The sequence below is a fragment of the Ctenopharyngodon idella genome, chromosome 16, assembly GCF_019924925.1.
Source record: "Ctenopharyngodon idella isolate HZGC_01 chromosome 16, HZGC01, whole genome shotgun sequence".
NCBI classification, from domain to species: domain Eukaryota; kingdom Metazoa; phylum Chordata; class Actinopteri; order Cypriniformes; family Xenocyprididae; genus Ctenopharyngodon; species Ctenopharyngodon idella.
Window position 1 is genome coordinate 6,659,154 of NC_067235.1, and position 21,425 is coordinate 6,680,578.

Genomic DNA, 21,425 nt, shown 5'->3' on the forward strand with positions numbered 1-21,425 from the left:
GCAGTTAGACAGACTAGGTTATTTTTATTTGTAATTATACAAATGGCCCATTCTGAAACATATATTTACATTGTAAAGAAATTAAAGATCCACCTTTGATGAGAGACTTTCTGGTGCATTTCACTTATAGCCAATAAGATTTCCTGTAGCATTTTCATTGGTCAGGCTTGGAGGTCTATTCTGATTGTTAACTTTTGACAACGTTTAATTTAAGAGCATGGAGAGATTCACGATTGCACACTACACAGTCTGACAGTGTGCACTGTGCACTCAATATCTGAGTGAGAGGAGAGGCAGTTCACTTGTACATTTGAGAGCTTGCGTTGTTTTCTGCACGTTACAACAATGCGCTCTCGACATTTGTAATTAAAATACGCCATAGAAACCTGCGGGTATGATTAAAATTATGCGCAATACATGCAATCTCGCGCTGACATTCAAGCTCTGTATCTGAAACGTGTGAGTGACAGGAGGAGGCGGGTGTGTGTCGAACTCGCTGTCGGGGAGATGAGTGAAATAAGAACGCGCTGCTCGGATTTCTTTATTGGCTACCGATATGCCAGTCAAAGGTTTGAATATTCAAATTGTTGGCGTACTCAGTAACGGAATGTGATTTTACAAGTAGCGAAGTAGATTACTTAGCTTAATTTGTACTTAAGTACAAGTAAAATTACAGATTTAAAAATGTACTCAAAAAAGTACAAAAACCCAGAAAAAGCTACTTAATTACAGTAACATGAGTAGTTGTAATTCATTACTTCCACCTCTAAATGTTTCCAGCATGAAGCTGGTGATATCAGCAAAACCCTTGATTCCTGAGCTCTCGCCATGTATTTTCAGTGCATGTTCATACCACGCTTCTGCTCACTGATATAGGATTGGCAGCCTGTTGGTCTGTGATCAACTCAATTAAAGCGGCTCATTGGAAACCATTAACATCTTCCAGCGCTCACAGCACTAGTGCTGTTAATTGGTCACTTTGAAAGCTATCAGTGTGCAAATGCAGCCAAGTGCCGATAAGAGCAAGATAAATATTGACTGGAGATATCCCATAACACCCCTCCGCTGATAAGATGTGCTTCTGTTTGATAAGGCGGCGGATCAGCCTGATCACTTTAGGATTAAGGGCATAATAAAGCTTTTATTTATTTGTTTTGTAATCTGTTGAACGTGTCCCATGTCACACCTGCTCATGGAAGATCTGTAAGACATCTCAATGTCTCAGTCTTGTCTTGGCATCTAACCTGCTTCCAGACAGGATGTATTTTATCAGGTGAACTAAATATATCGACCATACCAAATATTATGGTTCACTGATGTCAATTTGCCAAAAGCCTTCTCTGTGGAAAATACATGAGTAACACTTGCAAATGTTTTTGTCAGTCAGTTAAAAGATTAGTTCACTTCAGAATGAAAATTTCCTGATAATTTACTCACCCCCATGTCATCCAAGATGTTTGTCTTTCTTCAGTTGAAAAGAAATTATGGTTTTTGAGAAAAACATTCCAGGATTTTTCTCCATATAGTGGACTTCAACAGCTACCAACGGGTTGAAAGTCCAAATTGTAGTTTAACTGCAGCTTCAAAGGGCTCTACACGATCCCAGACGAGGAATAAGGGTCTTATCTAGCGAATTTTCTAAAAAAATAAACATTTATATTCTTTTTAACCACAAATGCTCATCTTGCTTTGCGATGCGCCAGGCATTACGTAATCACATTGGAAAGGTCACAGGTGATGTAGGCGGAAGTACTGGGGTAGGGCGAAAAACTCCATCTCATTTTCTCCTTTAAATTCAAAATCGTCTGGCATGGTTGTGTTACCTTTTTTTGTAAAGGCTGTTTGACTTAGTCTTTGCACATTCACTTTGTAAACACTTGCTCGGTACTTCCGCCTACGTCACGCATGACCTTTCCAACGTGATTACGTAATTAGTGGCGCATCGCAGAGCAGTGCAAGGCAAGTTCCTTTAAGGCTTGTCAGTAAACGGCAACTGTTATGACAAAGCATTATGAAATCATTTACTCGTGTTTCGCGTTGTAGCTGCTGTGAGATCCATAAAGTTGGCTGCTTCATCTTTCAACAAAAGATTCTTTGCAAACTCTCCATCACACTGTGCCTCGTTTACAAAACAAAATGTTCTGAACAAACATAATCCTCCAATGCGATCCGGGATGCCATTAAAATAAACCATTCACTTGTTCCTGATGCTCGGATCCAAATGACAGCCATTTAGCGATTGAACGGCAATGGGCGGGGCCTATGGAGCAATGATGTATAACTATGCATAGGGCTGCATGACTAATTGTATTTTAATCACAAAAACGATATCTGCTGCTCTCGATTTATTTAAAAAAAAAATAATAATAATTTGGTGATGTGGCCCGCTTGTTATTTATCCTAAAAACACTTTTTTTTATTTGACATTTGTGTTTTCTTAAATCCCCCCCAAACAGATGTTTCTCTCTTAAAAGGATACATTTTCTGCCCACTGTTTTACTCAATGCAATCTGGCAACCCTGCGCATGTGCTCTCTCTACACTGCAGAAGCACTGATGATTTGATAACAAACATTTAGTGATCTACACAGTGATATTCTGCTTACATGAAATCGTCATACAGCCAGTATGACGATTTCAGTATTTTTCTTCACAAGCCACTTGTGGTGTTTGTGTGACTAAATCTGCCACCAAACCTTCAGTGATTAATTGGAATAAATCAAAACATGAATCTCCACCTTATAGTTTGCGATTTATGTTTGTGTTGTCACTATGTGACAAAGACCTATTATGTCAAAAGATCAAGGCAAATTTGATTTCTCATGTCATTCAGAACAGAACAATAATGGAAAAATAAAGGCCGCTATGTAAACGTCAAGCCAAATTTAATTCCTTTAAAGTGAAACTAAAACAGAAACCGGCATTGGGCTCTACCTCTCTCGTTCAGCACGAATCCAAATGTTTTCATACCCGTGATGCATTTGTATGCTAAACCATTACTTATTATGTAAACTATAGGCTTTGTACTTCACTGGCGTTCCAATATCCATGTAAAACATCATCCTTCACATGCAAAAAGAATTGCTTGGCATAACACCACAGTGAGGCAGTGCTCACGCTGAATGGCACAGATTGTATGGATTATTTAAATTGAGCAGTGTATTTTATTTTGATAATGAACATGCTGCGATGTCAAGATAGCAATGCTACGTATGTAGAACAAACTGTTCTGTTGTTTATGCTGCTGTTTGTGCTTGTAAAACTCAACCTCTGGAAAACACATGTTGGTATTTTTAATGGGTCACAAACACTTATCCATTCTATTTTAATTTAATTCTAATTTAACATAATTTTGTCGGTTATCGGTTAGTGATCACTTAATGAGCATCGGTTGTCGGTTAGGAAAAAAAATAAATAAATGAAATGAACATCCCTAGTCTGATAGTAACTCACCAAGTACTTGAGACTTGTTTGTCAGTACCTGCTCTCATTTCACTCTGGACAAAGTTTTGAGCTCTGAAAGTTTCATGTTTTCATAGTATAATGTATTGAAGCCCTTTTCTGCCACATCAGGAAAAAAAAAACAAAAAAAACATGCTTTTGTAAACCATAAATATTACAAGTCGAATTTATGACACACTGAGTCATAATTTCGAGATGAAAAGTCAGAATTTTGACTTTAAGATTAAAATTACTATAAAAAGTCGAAATTGACATTTTAAAAACTCATTTGACAGAAAATCATAATTATGACTTAGTATGTCATAATTTCGAAGTTCTCATATTTTTGAGTTTTTGTCATAATTATGACATCAAAATTTTGACTTATTGACTTAAAATTTTGAATTTTGTCAGTTTTGACACATTTCCGACTATAATTTTGACTTATGTCATAATTATAACCTAGTATGTCATAATTATGATTTACCAAAACATGCTTTTTTTTTTTTTTCTCTTATATGGTCGAAATGGACTTCCATGAACTGAAGATGTGACCCCTCATGAGCCTTTAAAGGGTTAGTTCACCAAAAAATGAAAATAATGTAATTTATTACTCACCCTCATGTTGTTCTACACCCGTAAGGCCTTCGTTGATCTTCGGAACACAAATTAAGATGTTTTTGATTAAATCCGATGGCTCAGTGAGGCCTGCATTCACAGCAATGACATTTCCTCTCTCAAGATCCATAAAGCTACTAAAAACATATTTAAAACAGTTGATGCGAGTTCAGTAGTTCGAATCAGTGACTCGGAGCGCCAAAGTCACGTGATTTCAGCAGTTTAGCCGTTTGATAGGAGATCCGAGTCACTGATTCGATTCGTAAAGCTCAGAAGCAGTGTTTTGAAATTGGCCCATCACTATATTGTTAAAGTCGTTATTTTGTTTTTTTTGGCGCACAAAAAGTATTCTCGTTAAAGTAGAACTACTGAACTCGCATGAACTGTTTTAAATATGTTTTTAGTACCTTTATGGATCTTGAGAGAGGAAATGTCATTGCTTTGAATGGAGGCCTCACTGAGCCATCGGATTTAATCAAAAATATCTTAATTTGTGTTCTGAAGATGAATGAAGGCCTTACGGGTGTAGAACGACATGAGGGTGAGTAATAAATGACATTATTTTCATTTTTGGGTGAACTAACCCTTTAACAGGCAACGTGAACCATTTCTCAGCTGTTTAGAAATGGTTCCTTTTTAAAAGGTTTGTTTTGTGTGTGTGCCATTTTCTCTTCAGATCGGTTTGATGACTGTGACGCTCTTCCCAATCCGGCTCTTCATAGCTGCGTTCATGATGCTGTTGGCCTGGCCGTTTGCCTTCATCGCATCCGTGGGCCGCTCCGAGGCAGTGGTGGAGCCGCAGTGCTTATGGAGAAAGTAAAGACCTCCTCTCCTTTATTTCAAAACACAGATATACACTACAGCGAGAACAACTGAAGACAAACAGCTACAGCATTTGCATAGTTATTAGGGACTTTAAGCAGCAGCTGCTGATACAACGGCAACGGCGTTCTGTTGCGCATGCGCGAATTTAACTGCTACTTCTTAACGTTCTACTGTAACCGTATAGTACGGGAGAATAGCCGGTTTGCCGTAGTCAATGATACGTGACAGATTAGATAAGTAAATGTTATATTTTCGGGTTATGTGGCATTTTAATTGTATCTGTATGTCATTTAATGCCCAAAGCAACCATTCTCTTGCTTTTATTTAAATGTAATTTATTTTTTACTATGCCAAATGATTAAATGATCTGTTAAGCCGTCCTCTTTGTTGTTGCTTAGCGATTTTTGCATTCTTTAGTTGCCGTTCCATCAGCAGCTGTTGCTTGAAGTCCCTATTACTAATTCAGAGTTGAAAACAACCTCTTTGTATATATATATTTTTTTTCTTGAATCTTGCTGTAGTGTTTATGATTTGTCTGTGGTGAAATGAATTTGACTTCAGATCCTCTATTTCATAAATCAGGAAGTTGATGAGAGAGCTGATGTGTAGTACACAAGTGTTGCACAAAACCAGCACAACACAATTGCAGCAAAGCAGCTTCTCTGTTTCTGCACCACCGGATACAAGTGCAAAAAAAATAAAAGTGTTTTTCAAATCTGTATAATGCACGTCTGCTTTAATAATTAATATTACACTATTGTTTAAAAGTTTGGGCTTGGTAAGATTTTTTTATAATGTTTTTCAAATTAGTGTCTTCTACTCACCAAGGCTGCATTTATTTAACCAAATATACAGTGACAACAGTAATATTGTGAAATATTATTATAATTTAAAATAATTGTGCAAATATATTTTAAAATTGTCATGATCCTTCAGAAATCATTCTAATATGCTGATTTGCTGCTCAAGAAACATTTATTATTATTATTATTATTATTATTATTATTATTATTACTAATGTTTAAAAAAGTTATTTCACATTTTTTTGTAGAATCTATGATACATTTTATTTTTTCAGGATTATTTATTGAATAGAAATTTCAAAAGAACAGCATTTATTTTAAACAGAACTTTTATTCAGCAAGGATGCACTAAATTAATCTAAAGTGACAGGAAAGACATTTATAATTATTATAAATTAATTATTAATTACATTAATGCCACTTTTGATAAATGTAATGCATCCTTGCTGAATAAAAGTATTAATTTCTGCTTACTAACCTTACCAACTTACTAGCCCCAAACCTTTGAACAATAGTGTATATTCAGCTGAGGTGTGTTTGATTCGGTGTGTAATGCAGATATGAGGCATAGTCACACAGATCTTATGTCACACTGAGTCTCAATGACACACACATACACATGCTGTTGTCTTTTCAATGGCTATTTCAAGATGCCCACTGGGAAACATCCTCTTTCTGAACAGTAGATCCAGCATCTAATTAAACACTCTTTTTAAAGATGCAAATTATGTCCACCAATGTTAATAACTACTAATAACCTCACATGACCTCTAATTAACGAAGCGGTTGTGTCTTATTGAGCTATGAGATGGTTAAGCATTGCTTAATGCTTTCCATTGAGCAGCTCCTCAGATTCAGCTCACAGGTGTCTGAGCGTGTACTCGTCTGCACTGCAGTATAATGTTTGCTCCCCATTTAAACTTGGTATTAATATCCACGTTGAGTGATCTGAGCACTCAAACCACATTCATAGGAAGTCAGGGCTGCATGTGTAGTGTACATGCTGATGCACAAGTGTTGTGTGCGATTATAAAAATGGCAAAGGCTGTGATTTAATTTTAAAAAATAAAAACACTGCTGCATAATGCGTATTTCGGAGTGACGTGGCACTGTATTCATTTACACAAGCATTATATATATATATATATATATATATAATGTATGTGTTTTTTATTATAACCTGTTATCTGTCAGTGTTCTGGTAACCCAACACTTGCTATGTTTTTTTTTTTTAATTGCCTTTTTCCCTATCACATATTTTAGAAACCATCAAAATTAGGTATGATTTGTTTGGTCATTGCATTACCATGGAAATTGTACTTCAAAAACTTTTAGCAGGCTACATTTTTATATCAACTCCAAATTTGGAACAAAACTTGATTATACATATGGCTTTGATTTTTTTTTTTTTTTTTTTTTTTTTTTTTTTTTTTTTAAAGAATAAAAAAAAAAAAAAAAAAAAAATAGTTCAATACATTTGTTTTACAGTAAACTTTTATTTGAAGTGCTTTCACAAGTGCCTTTAAAAAGAGACCAACATTAGGTCTGTATTCCAAAGCATTTATGAACTACAATCATTAAAGCTCAAAACTCAACAAAATGGGGGTTAACAGGTTAATATTTTTATCTAATAATATGTAGCCCCTCCAGTTCGCACATGCCCACTCCAAGCGGGACACGAACCCGGTCCCGTTCGCATTGGAGTCAGACGCTCTAACAAGGAGGCTAAAAGCTGCAACCTCTAGCGTCAGTTGCTAGAGCATCACTTGAGATCAGGGGAGTGAGGTTTACGCGCACAGCTCTTACTAGCCTACGTCTGTTACCAATAGTCACAACAAAAATCATAATAATTGGTTAAATGGGTCAAAAACAGTGGGGATATGGCCTATGAGCTACTCGAGTCATCTGGTCAAAACTCCTAGATTTTTTTCATTTCACAGATAAGAGTAAGACATCATTCAAAACTAAAGGGTCTATTTTTATTTGTGTATACTCACAATAAAAACAAAACATTGTGCTTTTGTAAAATGAAGAAAACAAACGGGATGCCGCTTACTTTCTGCCGTCCCGGTTTCCTTTCCATGAATTTTGTGCACATCTAGGGCTGTTGTGATAACCGCAATATCATAATACCGCGCTATTGAGGAGCTAACCGTGAAGCAATGCAAGAACGCGATATTTGCATGTTTTCTTTTTCGGAAGGTTATGCTCTTCTCGTTTTACACTTCGTGCAAATAATTTAGTAATGATAACATAATGTGTACTATGGTGATTCGTGAAAGGTTGTCATGTCCAAGGAAAATGAAATCTTTGTCTTTGTATCGATGCATTGTTCGTCAGCTGAGCCTACTAAAGTTAAAATGATTTCAACAGCTTGTATCATTGCATCGCTCTTTGAATAAATCAGCGTTTTTTAATGTGTACACTGTAAAAAATATTCCGTAGTTTTTACAAAATAATTTTGGCAGCTGTGGTTGCCAGAATAATTTTGTAAAAAATACAGAAAAACTGTAAACACATTTACAGAACAAACTGTCAATTTTACAGTATAAAACTGTAATTTACAAACAAGAAAATTTGAATGTAAACAAGTAAATTCAACAATGCACACTACTACTAAAATCCGTTTTGTACCTTTAACATATACTGACAACCACCATAATAATGCAGGTGGTAAAAGAGAAAGCCACATGAAGAAGCTGAAGTATATACTAATGTAAAGAGGGTGCAAAGAGTCATTCACGCAAACGCAAAACACCATCATGGTAACCCACAACACTTACATAATGCAATAAACATTCATTAAACAACAGAAGATGTAACATAAAACCCTAATGTACATAACTGATAACAAAAACTATTAAGAAACATGATTTTTTAAACAAAATGCTTTCAAATGTGGAGTGTCACACAGGGAATTGTGGGAATATCAGTTTACAGTTTTTGACTGTAAATTATACATTGATTTGTTCTTTTTTACTTCTAAAAATTGTAAAATTTACAGCATTTTACTGTGAAAATTACATAAAATGTCTGGTAAGAGCTTTTACAGTTTTTCCCTGTATATAGTACAGGAACTTACTGTTAACCTATTTACAATTTTTTTCCGTAGCGTTTTTACAATATTTTACTTTTAAAATCACATTCATTTTTAACAGTGTAGTTGAATGAACTGTTTAATTTGTGACTCAAAGTCAGTCCCTTGCCACCACCTTGTGGCATAACAGTGTAACTGCACTGACTGACACCCCATCTAGAACACGCAGAGATGAGTTGTTCTGCTTATACTGGTGAAATATCAGCAGAAAGTCTCTTGTCCAGTCAGATTCGAGAGAGAACTAACTGTTATGCATATAACAATAGCCCTACGATCTTATATATGGTGATAATACCGCATATCGCTCTATTGAGCCACTCAAAATTACCGCAAGGGAAATTCCTTCACCGCAACAGCCCTGTAGGCATCACAAAAATGAATCGAAACTTAGTGTATATAGGCTACTAGCAAGCTCTTGCATGCCATCTGAACTCTGAACATCTTTCCTGTTGTGGCGGTTGGCAAACAGTGTTGCATTACGTGCTCCCCCTTCTGGATTGGAGTGTGGATAACCTGTGACTGACTGCTGTATTCATCGTCTGACTGTATGCACCGAACCATGATGTCCGTACCCTATAGGGTGTAATGGTACATAAATTCGTCCCGAACCATCACGATTAGAGAAAAACAAAATATTGCAATGTCAGTTTTTTCCAGTGTGGTGCAGCCCTAGCATACATAACAGCAGTTCACATACAGCTCATTGGTGTTCAGACAAAACTCGCACTAATGAAACAAATCCCCCTTCATGTTCCCAAAACTTTCATCTGAATGATGCTGCATGTGGTCTGATCTCAGACTCGCTCTTCTTCTGTAGGGTGGTGGACGTGGTGCTGAAGACCATCATGCGGGTCATGTGGTTTGCGGGCGGCTTCCACTGGATCAGAATTAAAGGCAGAAGGGCTCTGCCTGCCGAAGCGTCCATCCTCACCCTCGGCCCTCACTCGTCTTATTTCGACGCTATTCCTGTCACCATGACCATGGCGTCGATTGTGATGAAAGCGGAGAGCAAAGACATTCCTGTGTGGGGAAGTAAGTGTGCACAAATATATCCATTATTAAAAGGCAGCGAAACAAAACAGGACAGGAACACTTTTCTCATTCATTCAGCCTGTTCTCATTATCATTGTATTATCATAACAAGAGTTTGACTTGTCATGTTCCCTAGGCGATATATACAGTCGATCACTAATATAAATATAAAATAAATAGTTTATACAGTTTATAATGTTGCTATACTGAGGGGACCTTGGAGATAAGCAACAAAAAATAGAGGAAGAATTGAGGTAACATCGAGGGATTGCATGTGAAATGCACAAGTGCAGGCTGAATGATCATAGATACACAGGTGTCTTTATCTTCTCAAATGCATCCAGTTATCCCACTGAGGAAAGGGACTTTAAGGAATACAGTGTTAGGCTTTTTGTTTTGCTAAAACGGTGGTGCTGGATACAGTTTTAGTTTGTATTAGTCTGGTCGACAACATGAACTCAATTAATTTAATTTAGACATAAAAATCGGGGCGTTTCCTCCGAGGAGGCAAGGGAGGCAGTGCCTCCTCAGAAAATTGGATGAGAAAATAATCCATAATCACAAAAATAAAACAACACAAATATTATAAAATATGACATTTAAAATTGTATAAATCACTTGTCTTCTAAAGTAACGCCGTCCAACAGTGGCACCAGCGAGTGAAGTTACAGCAGGAGGCTGCTTTTCTCTTGCCTCCCCTGAGCCTGTTGAGTTTTAACAGACCCCCTAAAGTGTCCGGTGGAGGTAAATTGAGAATGAATGGGGGAAGTCACGTGAGATGGGGCAATGCTATGATTGGATATCATTGGTTATGATTGGATATGATTGGTCCGTGGGAAAAATCCCACCTCTTGTTTTCGTGCATGTTCCACTTTTGTGAATTGGACTGAATAAACAAAATTATGCTATTAATTAGTTATTATTTTGAAATAAATGTAAAATGCTTAAAAACACTTAACTTGATTAAGATTTATACTTGATTTTAAATAGAACATTAATTACATTGTTAATGTAAAAATATAAAATAGTATTGTATGTTTATTTAAACAGGAAAATGTGACATTAAGTGTAACTGGGACATGAATTTTCATTTGATTTATTAAAAAAAAAAAAAAAAAAAAATTCAGAACACCACTGGTGCAAATTCCACAAAAAGTAAATAAATAAATAAATAAAACTACAACATTTAGAAAGGTTAGTCACATTTAAACATGGTACAGGGCTACAGGCATAATTTTTGTGTGCTGATAGTCTATATGATGCACCTTTGAGAGCATGTGCGCACTGTGCAATTTGTGGCCGGGCAATTAGATGAAGCTGGTTAGCGCATGCTAATTTTGGTGTAGGCGTTAAGTCCCTGATCAGCCAGGCGGCTCTGAGCCGCATGCTGCAGCTTAATCCCTGGATAGTGCAGATCTTCGTCCATATCTGCTCTCCCACTCAGCAGTGATCTCAATCATCATCATCATCATCATCATCAGCCCTTCCTCCACACACCTTCAGAGCTAATGATGAGCAGCTCACGCTTCCATTCCCTGCAGCGCTGCTGTAGACTGATGTTCCATGTGACGGGGTCTGGAGGATGATGAGTTTTAGCAGCAGCTGTAGGGAAGTGAAAGAGGAAGCTGTGAGTGTGACACTGTGACGTCTCAACATAACTATACAGAGAGAAGCCAAGAAAAGCTTAAATTAATAAAGCAAATTTCAATAATTTATTTACACATTTTAAACATTTGGAATAACTAAGATTTGAATGTTTTTGAAAAATCACTTATGCTAAGCAAGTAAAACAGTGAAATATTATAATTTAAAACAACTGTTTTCTATTGTAATGTATTTTAAAATATAATTTATTCCTGTGATGCAAAGCTGAATTTTCAGCATCATTACTCCAGTCTTCAGTATCACATGTTCCTTCAGAAATCATTCTAATATGCTGATTTGCTACTCAAGAAACTTTTCTTATTATCAATGTTGAAAACCATTTTACTGCTTCATATTTTTGTGGAAATCGTGAAACTTTTTTTTTTTTTTTTTTTTTTAGATTTTTCTGATGAATAGAAAGTTCAATAGAACTGCATTTACTTGGAATATAAATCTTTTGTAACATTATAAATGTCTTATCTAATTTGTCCCTGTTGATTAATAGTATTTATTTCTTTCTTTTGAATGGTGAAATAATGTTATTATAATTTAAGAAATAAATATTTAATGTAATAAAATCTGTTGGACATGAACATGATGGTTAAGCATATGTAATTCCTACATGAATGTATTTTATTAATTAGAAGATCATTCTGTCATTGTTTACGCATGAAGATGATCATAACAGCCCTAAAAACATCTTTTTCTTTATGCAAAATAGAAAACTATAAATCTTTTGGTTTGGAAAATGACACCAAGCATTTTCTGAGATTTACCCTGTAATGTCACAGAATTTTTTTTCTAAATTATTATGCTCAATCTTCACCGTTTTGATGAGATTCACCCAATAGCGTTTCGTTTCACACTGTCCTCAATGTGTCATTGAATCAGCTCCTGCAATCAAGCAGCTCATTAAGGTCTCGAGGGTAAAAATAGCACCTCACCTTTAAAAAAAACCTTTGTACAGCCATCACACCAGGACAGATGAGTTTTTACAGCATTGTGTGACCTTCTGAACATCCGCATGTGAACCATGTGATCATATCTCTGCCTCCTCCAGCTCTGATCAAATACATCCGGCCTGTGTTTGTGTCACGGTCGGATCAGGACTCCAGACGGAAGACGGTGGAAGAGATCAAGAGAAGAGCTCATTCAGGAGGAGAGTGGCCTCAGGTACGACCACCGACTCTCATTCAGCCTGATTCGGTACAATATTTCCCAAAGAAAGTCAGTAAGACTGTGAAAGGCTCATTCCTCTTTTGAAGAACATTCTGAAATCTTTAAATGAATGTGCTTGAAATTTGAGGAAGTATTTCTATAAACGTAAATCAGACTTCCAGATATCTGCTCAGGTCAAACTTTAACATTATTAAATATAACCAACCATAACTGAAATTCATCTTTTTAAATGTTGATCTTATCAGTCTGATTTGTCATTTGGACAAACAGGATAGATGTTTTAGACACAACCAACTAACACCAGAAATCATCCCAGAATTCATCAGATTCATTGATAATACTTACTGATGCTTCTGATGTTGATTTCCCTCCAAAATGATGTCACTTCCTGCAGGATGATGTCATTAAGGAAAAGTCTTTTGTTAAATGCATTTTACAAAAGACTAACGTGATGGAAAGTGATATTGAGGACGGAGTGATATATATAATGTGTGGGTTTAATATGTTGTCTGATTTTTAAATCATATATGACTGGTACATTGTGAGTTTGCGTTTCTTTTTAAATCTGTTCCTAATATGCAAGGCGTAAGAAGAGTCGTCTTGTCACATGACTTAGTGAAATAATGAATAATTGTGAACCAATCAAAAACTCTGTGTGTCTTCCAGATAATGATATTTCCAGAGGGGACGTGCACCAATAGATCCTGTCTGATCACATTCAAACCAGGTGTGTGTGTGTTCTTGCTTCCTGATTGTCTTGTAAATTCACTCCTATTTATTCATAATAGTCCATAATACTGCAAATATGTTCATATTCTGTAAATATGTCTATTCTTACTTAACCTAACTGTGTCTTTTTACTTATACTTTATATAAGACAAATTCACTTGGCAATAAAGCTCTTTCAGATTCTGAAACTACAAAACGGCTAATACGTTTTCTAGGGGTTCTGTTCAGTGTCTCTTCCGTACTGATTTTATGCAAATGCCTTTATGCCTGTATTTAGAGCATAACGAATGTGCAGTACAAACATGATGTGCTGATGTTGTTTGTGTGATTCAGGAGCGTTTATTCCAGCGGTTCCTGTACAGCCTGTAGTGATCCGCTACCCAAACCAACTGGTGAGACATTTGACTTTTTACACCAACTCATGCGTATTGCACACAAAACTGGAAAGCTTTTTCTTGATTCAATATCTGATATGATAAACCGGTTTTAAGCAACTTCCAGAAGGAAGTAACGTGTTTCTTTTTAATATACCCCACCGATCTCTTATTATACCATGTTGTCGATGCCCATTTTTGAGTGGAAGCAAAAACTTGCTGTTTTCATGCATGTAACTTTAAATGCAAATGAGCTGCTGCTGTGCCTTTACAGCTTGTGCCTTGGATATTCAATCGAAAAATAGTCAGGAACTCACTGCGCCTTCAAATTAGTCCAAATGAGGCGCATAGACAAGAAATTCCAAAGAGTAAAATACTTCAATAAAGTCTGCAAAGGGGAAGTCATCAAATATGAGATTAAAAACAATAGGCTTGTTCGACATGAACTACACTAGCCTGCCACCGGCTGGGAGACGGTCGTCAGGTCGGACGCTTTGTGCTTTCCGTAGTGTGCTGAACCAACGTCATTCATGGCAGACCATGCGATTTTTGCATTGATTGTAGCCGAAGAAGTGGATGCGATTGAAATTCCCATGTTTTGAATACCAGATATTCAATATCAAGATTGGTTAAATACAGAACTTGTCTAAGAAAAAACACGCAACATGCGTCGTCGTTGTCATCACAGAATCTGACCAATGAGAATAAAGTGTGTCGTCATCAAGGCTTTCGCAGCCGATTTTGAGCAACTGCAGCGCCTGACCTAGGCAGATGGTCTCATTTTACTCTCGCGGTACTTTGATGGCACACGTGATCGTAAGGCTGCAGTGCCGATCAAATTCGGACTAATTTTCTAACCAGAATGCATTGCTTTTGTCAGGCGGCAGCCGATCTTTGTGGCCCCGCCGCATGAAGTCGAACAAGCCTAATGCTTTACTGAAAAAAGACAAACATTTCAGTCACATCTGACTTTTGTCAATGCCAAGCTTACAATGATTAGTGCAGGAGCTATCTTAATTTAAGGAGTCACATGGTTACATAGATTACATGATCAACCAAGCCAGACTATGACAAATAACCCAAACAAATTGTTGAACAGCATGCTACAGAAAAAAAACTAAAACAAAAAAACTACTACTAATAATATAAATTATAAAAAAGAAACAAAATAAACATAAATAAATAAATAAAAAAATAAATAAAAAAATTAAATTCACATACTGAATCACAAAGTTGGTCAATAGATCTAGATATAAACCCATGAAAATATGTATACAAAATTATAAATATTGTAATCATCATGATATAAATAGTTTTAGTAGTAGTAGTAGTATTTTTTTTTTTTTTTTTTTTCTGTAGCATGCTGTTCAACATTTTGTTTGGATTATTTGTCATAGTCTGGCTTGGTTGATCATGTGATCTATGTAACCATGTGACTTCTTAAATTAAGATGGCTCCTGCACTGATCATTGTAAGTTTGTCATTGACAAAGGTCACATGTGATCAAAACGTTTGTCTTTTTTGAGTAAAGCATTGTTTTTATCTAGCATTTGATGACTACTCCTTTGGTAGAGTGTGCGGAATCTCTTTAAGTATTTGGATACTCAATCAAAACCAAGCAGATGTTTTTAGCATTCATCTCTATTGTGGTCACGCTCATGTGACATTGCAGTTCTTTGTCATCATGAAACTTTATTTTTTGCATGCATTTTAAAGCCATATCAGTTTAAACTTCTGATATGACACATCCGAAGCATGCACACGCAACTGTCTAACAGACAGTTTTCTGTTGCGTGAGTAATTACACTAATTTCTCTTTCGCATCTTAAACTGTCAAATACACACAAGGTTATGTCAAAAACACACAAAGTTCACATAAACACAGTCGGTCTGTGAACATAAACAGCACGTAAAGAAACTGCTGTATATGCTGTTAATGTACCAAACAACAAAAGAATAACCGCTAATCACAATTGAATGAATAACTTTAGTAGCTTTAATAAGAATACATTTTTTTCTTGAATACTGCTGTTAAATGCTGTGGTGAGGAGATAAACATGGCGGACTGTGTACAGCCCATTTAGGGGAGGAGTTAAGCTAATAGGGCAGATTCCGTCACCAGTCGTGGGCGGGGCCTGTTCCAATGTGACGTAACATTGGAGTGCATTCCTGAACGGCTCATTTTGAGACACTGTTTCAGATTTCGATTGGATTTTTACCACAATAGGGTGGTTGTTTGCACTAACTGCAGACAAAAACAATATAAAAGTGAATTTTGCATAATAGGTCCCCTTTAAAGGAGTTGCATTTCCACAAACTTATGCCATTAAAGTAATAATGAAAACTGTCATCATGTGCTCACTCATGTAGTTTCAAACCTCTATGATTTTCTTCTGTCTCCGAATTACAAATTTATATCTCGCGATTTTGACTTTATAACTCTCAATTGCGAATTTATATCTCACGATTCTGACTTTTTTTCTCAGAATCTGAGTTTAAATATCGCAATTCTGTTTTTCCTCAGTTTTTTAGACATGACTGCATTCACATGCAGAATTCTGAGGGAAAAAAAATAATAATAATAATTCCAAGAAATAGTCAGAATTGTGAGGAAAAAGAATTGTGAGATAAAAAGTTGTAAAAACATTTTTATTTTATATTCCATAGTGAAAACAAGCTTCCATAAGGTTAGGTTTCCACTACAGAGCTGTATTATGATGGATTAATGTTTTTCTTTCCCATGACAGGACACTATTACCTGGACGTGGCAGGGGCCTGGAGCGTAAGTGCCACATTTCACACCAGAGGTTGCCTGCCTGTGTGTTATGAGTGTCAAGATGGATCTTTACTACCAAATTACTAACACCAGACTGAAATGTAGAACTCTAGAATTAAACATTGTTATAAAGAAGAGAAATTAATAAAACTTTAAATATCAAGGAACGTCACTAAGTGTAACTTTGTTCTTTTGCAGATTTAAGATCTTGTGGTTGACTCTGTGTCAGCTTCACAATGAGTTTGAGATTGAGGTGAGTCTCTCTCAGCCATGTTTTGATTTGTTATCTGGAGACCTGGGGCCATGAGACTGGGTGCTTTGAGGGCTTACTGTGGTGTTTGTAGTGGATTTTATCAGTATGGATCCAGTCATAAAAGTAAAATTTAGTGTATAACATGGAATGTCAAGGAATTTGGCAAATTTTGGATAAATAAATTAACAGTATGGTTTCACAGTTAATCAAATCAAGATATGGACTAGTGTCTGTGAATATTAAAGCGTTTTACAATTAAAATGGCAAAACAGAAGTTTTTAATAAAAACTGATTTCATATGGCACCTAATATGGATTTGCAGGGGTGTTTTGGACCATTTTTAGGGAGTTTCTGGGGTCTTGTGGGTTGTTCAGGTAAATTCTGATAGTATGATCTCTAGATATGTCTCCCTCTCTGTGAGAGTTTTATGGTCTTTCAGGGGAAAACCTGCCACGTAAGGTGTCGTTCGTTCAGGAGTTACATGAGCTGAAATTTAACAGGGTTAGAAATGTGACCGATGCTTTAACTCTACTTATGAGCAGTAATATTAGAGATGCTTGACTTGGAACAGAACAAGAACAGTAGAGTACTCATATTAGTATATTCACTGTGTTTTAGAGTGGTTCCTGAGCTGATGGCTTTGTCTTCCTCATTGAATTGAGAGTCCTGAAAATTCTCCAGACTCATTCTTTTCATGAAGAAGCCATTAACGTGATAAAGTGGCTTTAATTGTGAGTGGTAAAGAGGGACAAGGTGACGCATGTAAATCCTGCTGCTGTCATTATGGGAGTGAAGCGACCTCATTTACCCGCTCACGCTCTCGGGAGCTTGAATCGCGCTGGAAGTGAAGCGTGTCGTGAACGTGTTTGGGCTGTGTCTGTGAGCCTAGACCTCACTTGACCTGGATTTGAACAGACATGTCTCCTTTGTGAAGGAAACTGCTGACAGGTTTTTCTATTTCTTTCTCTCAGTATCTGCCCATATACTCTCCCTCAGAGGAGGAGAAGAACAATCCAGCGCTCTTCGCTCACAATGTGCGCCGCTTGATGGCAAAGTAAGATCTGAGTTCTCCTTGCTGTGTCTGGATTGTCAGGATTTTTTTTTTTTTAATCGTAAGATATGTTTTGTGTATAAACATAAATGCTTAGATATTTAAGTTTGAATACCTTTTGTAGCCTGTTAAATTGTGACCTGTCCATAAGTCTGAATTTTCACCATGAAAATCATTAACATGCAAGATGTAAAAGAGGAAAAGGAAAAAGAAATAAAAAGGCTAGTGTAATATATACAGTAGTGTAATATGTACAGTATTGTTTTAATTTGTATTTTTTTTTTATATGTATATATGTCAACATTAGCTAAAACCTGTTTGCAAATAGTTTTATATTTTCATTGTAAACAGGCCTTCATGGATGAATCTCACAAGACCTGCCAAAAACATGTCCTTGTCATATTTCATATATATTTCTATATATATTTCTATTTTGCTGTCAGTGTTAACGCATGCGATTAATTTCAAAATTAACACAAATTACAAAACGTGAAGCTGCATCATTAACGTAATTTATGTAACGCAGTTAGATGATCTTAGAAGTCGGGAGTTTATCCAGTGTTGCCAAGTCCGCAGATTTCCCACATGGAGGAGCCAAAAAATGTCATGTTTTTCATGTCCGTGGGTTGAAGCTACCCAAAACAACATGATATTTAGCCCCCGGAATGTGAATTTTACCAGAGGAAGATTTGGCTAGTTTTGAGTAGCAGTTGGGCAGGTTTTGTTGTGAAAACCTGGCAACCCTGAGTTTATCACACTGACCATCTACATGCACCTGTAACTCTGGTAGGAGTACATTTCTATTCTTTTAACCCTTTAATCTGATCCTGCTTTTCTGTTTGTGATCAGACCATTTTAAGATGTTAAACTCTGGAAAAGTTTTCAGTGATCCAGTAATCAAATTGATTCAAACAATCAGTCTAAAACAGCGCTAATGTAAAGAAGGCCAGACTGATATTAGAGAGAAGAGAGACTTAAGTTTTTAGTGAATTATTATTATTCATTCGAGCATGTACTTTGCTTTAAAACACGAGCTCTTGTCATATTCTGTGATAGTCTCTGAAGAGCGCAATTTTGGTGACGTACAGGAGTCGTACAGTAAGCACGTGAGAGTCTGTTATATTGATGCACAAAGAACAAACCGTGTATGTACGCGCTCTTGATCACTGATCGCAAACTGTGTTTATGTACAGACACATTTCAGTACATTTGCACTGTTTCCACACGCACTCAGGATAATATTTAATTTGTCATGTGTACGTTGCTGTGTTCTTAGTAATCTTAGGTTTATGTAGTCAAGTCAAGGTGGTTGATTTAGGAGTTTTTTTGGCGCCTCCATGTAGTCCTGTTCAGTATCGCAGCTCGACTCAACTAAAACGAAAACAAGCTCTTTGTTGTTGCTCTGTACACATACTATACACTGTATAATGTCTGTAATGTTTTTTTCATGGGTGCTTTGGTGTGCATAAATTTATTATATAATACAATTATATGGACTCCTTGATTAATCATGATTAATCACAACAAAAGTGTGATTAATGCGATTTTAAACATTTTAATCCATTGACTACTCCCACTCACATCCCCCTATTTCTCATAATGTAATGCAGGGGAAAAACAAAGATTTTATTATTATTGAAAGAATTTATGCATGATGGTAGTAATACCTTCATTTATACCACTTAAATAAAAATCTTTGTTCTGAAGTTATGATGATCTAGTGAGATTCAATATTGTGAATAATAACAGAAGACTCAAGTCTGTGAGATGAAAGGGTACAATGTGTTTAACTGTCAGCAATGCCAAAAAAAAAAAAAAATGTAATAGTCCTAGAACAACTTCATTTTCTTAATGTAAAAATATAGATTTTTTTTATTTTTTTATTTGGACATTGTGATGAAATGTGACAGCACATGCTCATGATAGGTTTTATGAGATTCACCCTTATTTTGTGGTTTTTGTGGTATTCTGAACAGCAACTTTGAGTTATAACAGATCTGAAGAGAATAGTTTGTGCCTGAATGAAATGAGAGCGAATGTCTAACACTGACGTGTTGTGTGTGTGAAGGGCCCTGAAGGTCCCCGTGACAGACTACTCGTTTGAAGACTGTCAGTTAGCCATGGCTGAGGGTCAGATCAGGCTGCCCGTGGACACGTGTCTGCTGGAGTTTGCAAAACTGGTCCGGAGTCTGGGGTGAGTCTCATTACGTCACTGAACAGAAACAATTTAACAACAATTTATTCAAAGTTTAACAAAAATTACATTTTTAGGGTCCTATGTTTTGTTTTGTTTTTGTTTGTTTTTTTCCTTCTGGGTACATTTTTCTGGATTCTGTTTTAATGGTTAGATAAAATGTTATTGAACAAAAACATGTCTAATTAATTGAAATCTTGAAACCATTTATTAAAAGTTTAACAAAAATCACATTTTAGGGCCCTGTGAAATCCATTTTATTTTTTTCCCAAATTCTGTCTGTTGGTTTTTTGGGGTGGGTTATTTTTCTGTATTTTGTTTCAATGGTTTAATTCAATTGTATTGATCATAATGTTTATCTAATCAATTGAATTCATAAAACTTAATTTATTATTTAACAGTAAAAGGGCCCTACGAAAGGTCTTTTTTTTTTTTTTTGATTTAATACAAATTTATTATCAAAACTCTGGTAATCAAATGAAGGCATTAACACTTCAGTTAATCTTTTTAAAATGTAATCAAATGAAAATGTAATAATTCCTTTTTGTCAAAGTGCTGCACAGCAGAAATTTACTGTTAAAATGAAAACATGCACGTTTTAAAAATGTTATTAATAAAAATTTCAGAAGAACATTTTACTGTACAGTAGAAATATACTGTATTTCTGTCACAATTTCTTTTATTTTGTTTTGGTTGTCGCAAAGAGCTTTGAGTTCCTGTGTGTCTGACTATAGTTTTCTGAAATGGTAAAATGTTGGTGAAATGATTCTCAGAGCAGCTCTGCAGAAGAAGTTTATATCTTCATGTAGTGAGACGGCAGACGCGTGCTTGAGTTGCAGACTTACTATTTCAAAAGCAGTCACTTTAATATTCACAGGCACTCCATGTTGCCATTTGATTAGTTGTACAGCCCTACTTTTTGATTTATTAGTCCAAATTCTGTCACATTCAGCATCATACTGTAAATTCCATTTTTGTGTTTTCCATTAATGTGAGTGAATCCCATGATGATGACAGGTTCAGGTAAGGTTTGCTCCTGCATCTGTGTGCTGATAGTGTGTAAATGTTTAATCTCAGGTTGAAGCGTGAGAACCCAGAGAAGCTCCTGCAGGATTATGGAAACAGGGCTCGTAAACTCCAGGGCGAGAGACTGAGTCTTGAGGATTTCGCCCAGTTCCTCAACCTGCCCGTGTCAGACGTGCTCAGAGACATGTTTGCTCTCTTTGACGAGGTAAATTATTTGGCTTTTAATACATCTACCGTCTATGTATGGCACATTCCAAATAAAATCAGCTTCTCTTCTCAACTAAACTAATAGAAAACTCAGTCAATTGAGCATTTTTATGAACTAAAATGTGGCAATGAGTACATTTGTGTATTGAACAGAAGTTAGAGAATTACGGGCTTGTA

At 36.1% G+C, this 21,425-nt stretch overlaps 1 protein-coding gene across 1 annotated transcript in view; it reads left to right on the forward strand.

The window, feature by feature from the left end:
• LOC127497962 (lysophosphatidylcholine acyltransferase 1) overlaps window positions 1-21,425 on the forward strand; it is a 44,173-nt gene that overhangs the window by 16,006 nt on the left and 6,742 nt on the right. The window contains exons 2-11 of the mRNA XM_051866818.1: window positions 4,735-4,874; window positions 9,601-9,815; window positions 12,520-12,632; window positions 13,305-13,365; window positions 13,701-13,759; window positions 16,489-16,523; window positions 16,716-16,770; window positions 17,742-17,824; window positions 19,890-20,015; window positions 21,093-21,246. Coding sequence (XP_051722778.1) covers window positions 4,735-4,874; window positions 9,601-9,815; window positions 12,520-12,632; window positions 13,305-13,365; window positions 13,701-13,759; window positions 16,489-16,523; window positions 16,716-16,770; window positions 17,742-17,824; window positions 19,890-20,015; window positions 21,093-21,246 — 1,041 coding nt within the window. The remainder of the gene's footprint in view (window positions 1-4,734; window positions 4,875-9,600; window positions 9,816-12,519; window positions 12,633-13,304; window positions 13,366-13,700; window positions 13,760-16,488; window positions 16,524-16,715; window positions 16,771-17,741; window positions 17,825-19,889; window positions 20,016-21,092; window positions 21,247-21,425) is intronic.